Source organism: Montipora foliosa, chromosome 8 (assembly GCF_036669935.1).
Source record: "Montipora foliosa isolate CH-2021 chromosome 8, ASM3666993v2, whole genome shotgun sequence".
In the NCBI taxonomy this organism is placed as follows: Eukaryota; Metazoa; Cnidaria; class Anthozoa; order Scleractinia; family Acroporidae; genus Montipora; species Montipora foliosa.
In genome coordinates, this window is record NC_090876.1 from 42,840,591 (window position 1) to 42,843,090 (window position 2,500).

Genomic DNA, 2,500 nt, shown 5'->3' on the forward strand with positions numbered 1-2,500 from the left:
TACAACAAGTAAATCCTTACGAAGACAATCGGAATCCATGTTGATTTTTGTGAAACGTCGAGTAACTGAAATGACGCAATTGAAAGAGCACTTGGACAGTCATAACCAAAGCTTGCGCGTGCTCACCGAGCTCTCCGATAGAACCACGACAGATTTTGTACGCTTAGTAAGCTCTAGAAAGGCGGAGCATGTTCCTGATTCCCCTCAACGCGGGAAGTTTCGCTTCGAGGGGGCAGAGGGTGGATCGAATCCACTCCCCCAAGGACAAAGGAAAAGGGATGGGAACTTTGATCGAATAGATTCTGATGATGCACCTTTGAGTATGCCAGTTCAAGAATCAAATATGCGGAGAAAATTAAACACCGAAGCAAATGCTGAATTTTCCGGCGAACCAATGAATAACCGAAGACCGACGGCACGGGATAGAACGAAGATAACAGAGGTTTCTGCAGCAGCAGGTGTATCCGACTCTGCGAGGACTGGGGAAAGCGATGTTGAAGTTATTGAAGAAGAGGAGGAACTTCTGGGCGCAACATCTGCCGCACCTGGCAAATTGTGTCCTGTTTGCGAGTGCTTTTTCCCTGCCAGCTACGATCAAAATCAATTTGAACTACACGTTCAAGGACATTTCGATGACGATTCGTAAGGCAACGATCCATTTTAAGCGAAAATAGGGCCTACGTTGGTCAGGAAGTGCCGAACATCTTGCTTGGGAATATAAAGTCACGCCGATATTATCACGTAACAAAAGTCGTCAAGGTTCACAAGTCATTTCAACCAGGGGGTTCTCAAAGATCCCGAAACTTTACGGGCCATTTTCGGGTGTCACAATTCCCTTTGTATCTCCAGAACGGAGAGGATTTAACTCGTCAAACTTCACAGTCATTTTTTTTTTGTTACCTTGAAAACGTGTTACATGTAAAAGGTCAGCTTTCCAAAACAAACGGTTGGCAGTTTCACAAATGGTTTTTCGGGCCCGAAAAGTTTTCGGGACTTTCGAGAAACGGGCCCCTGGCTACTCGAAGCATGGTTAGCGCTAACCACGTTAAATACCACAGAAACCTTTTGGTTTTGATACCTCATAATTAACCAACGGTTAGGGTTTACGAGGCTTCGAGTAACTGGCCCCAGGTTGACTATCAGACATAATTTGATGTTGCTCTGGTTTGAAGTAGTCTGCGAACGCAGACGTATTTCCGGCGGTAGTTTCTTTCAGGGGAGAGAAACAATCGCCGGAAATACGTCAGCGTTCCGGCGCAGGCTAGGTTTGAAGAAATCCAAAGAAAGAAATTAAATTTCTTCAAAGCGGAGTTACAGCATCAAACTATGCCTAATGATAATTAAACGCACCTTTTAATTGTTTTGAAAATGTATTTAATTTTACCCGACCTCCTTTTTCAGTCTGACTACAAAAATGATCTCCAGTTCCAACTGTGTGTCCGCAGGAACAGGATTATCCTAACAGAATAAGATTCTTCCTGATGGGAACAATGAGGAGGGGGGGGGGGGGGGGGGGGGGTTAGAAAGCTCGTTTATTCATTGCCTTTTCGTTCTTTTTTTCCTTGTTGTCCACCTGCGTTATAATTTATCGAAAGCAGCCTATTTTCCTTGGTCTTACAACGATGGAAAAGTGCACGTGCATTAGAGCGAGTTTCAATCTATTAAGTAATTTCTTTGGCCAATCAGAAAGGCCGGAGACAATCCAGTAAACCAATGAAAACTCGAATCGCGGAAAAATGTGCACGCGCGAGCCACGATTGGTTTTGGTTTCACTTCTGATTGGTTGAGAAAATGGCTTGAGAACATTGCACCAATCACTGAGCGAGGTAATGCAAAACCAAACCAATTCGCTAATTACTTTCGACACTCAATTGAAAATCGCTGTACATCTGTTAAGTCGCTTAGTAGGCATCAGAGCTCAGGCTCAGAAGTTTCAATAAAAGCCGGTTACCCGCGGTCTACCTCTGTCTGTCTGTCAGCGATGTTGAAACCGTTCCCCCGCCCCTCCCCCCCCCCCATTTCAACCTTGTTGAAACATGTTGAATGGAGGTTGAATGAGTTAAAAGCGTTAAACTTTGCCATCGCTAATGTTGAATGAAGTTGGAGCCGTTTGCCCCCGTCTTTAAACATTGTTGGGTACACGCGAGCGCACTTATTGATCTCTCAAATGACGTGTCCATGTCCGTAGGCATAGTAACAATTAACAATCGCGGCACCAGCCTGGGACTGAATACCAGGCCTCTCGCGAAGCGAAGCTATGATTGCCCACCCCAGCAGTCAACATCGTTGAAAAAGTCGAACTGATGTTGAGGCCGTTCGCCCGTGGCGATTGCGTTATCCCATATGAGAGCGTCTTTTTAATAGGGCTTGAGCAAAACACGAAAAAAATCTCCATGTCGAAGCTTTTTATATGCACTTTTCAGCCGGGTTGTGTAAAGCCCCGTTTACACGAGCGATTTTTATGTGACAATTTTCGTGTAACAACTGTATTTGTTCAAAA

General features: G+C 44.8%; 1 protein-coding gene across 1 annotated transcript in view; it reads left to right on the top strand.

Moving 5' to 3' along the window:
* Positions 1-1,955, top strand: part of LOC138013283 (tax1-binding protein 1 homolog) — a 10,377-nt gene extending 8,422 nt beyond the window's left edge. The window contains exon 4 of the mRNA XM_068860314.1: positions 1-1,955. This exon is cut by the window's left edge and continues 31 nt beyond it. Within this exon, the coding sequence (XP_068716415.1) occupies positions 1-646 (646 nt within the window). The 3' untranslated portion in view covers positions 647-1,955.
* Positions 1,956-2,500: the final 545 nt, after the last annotated feature.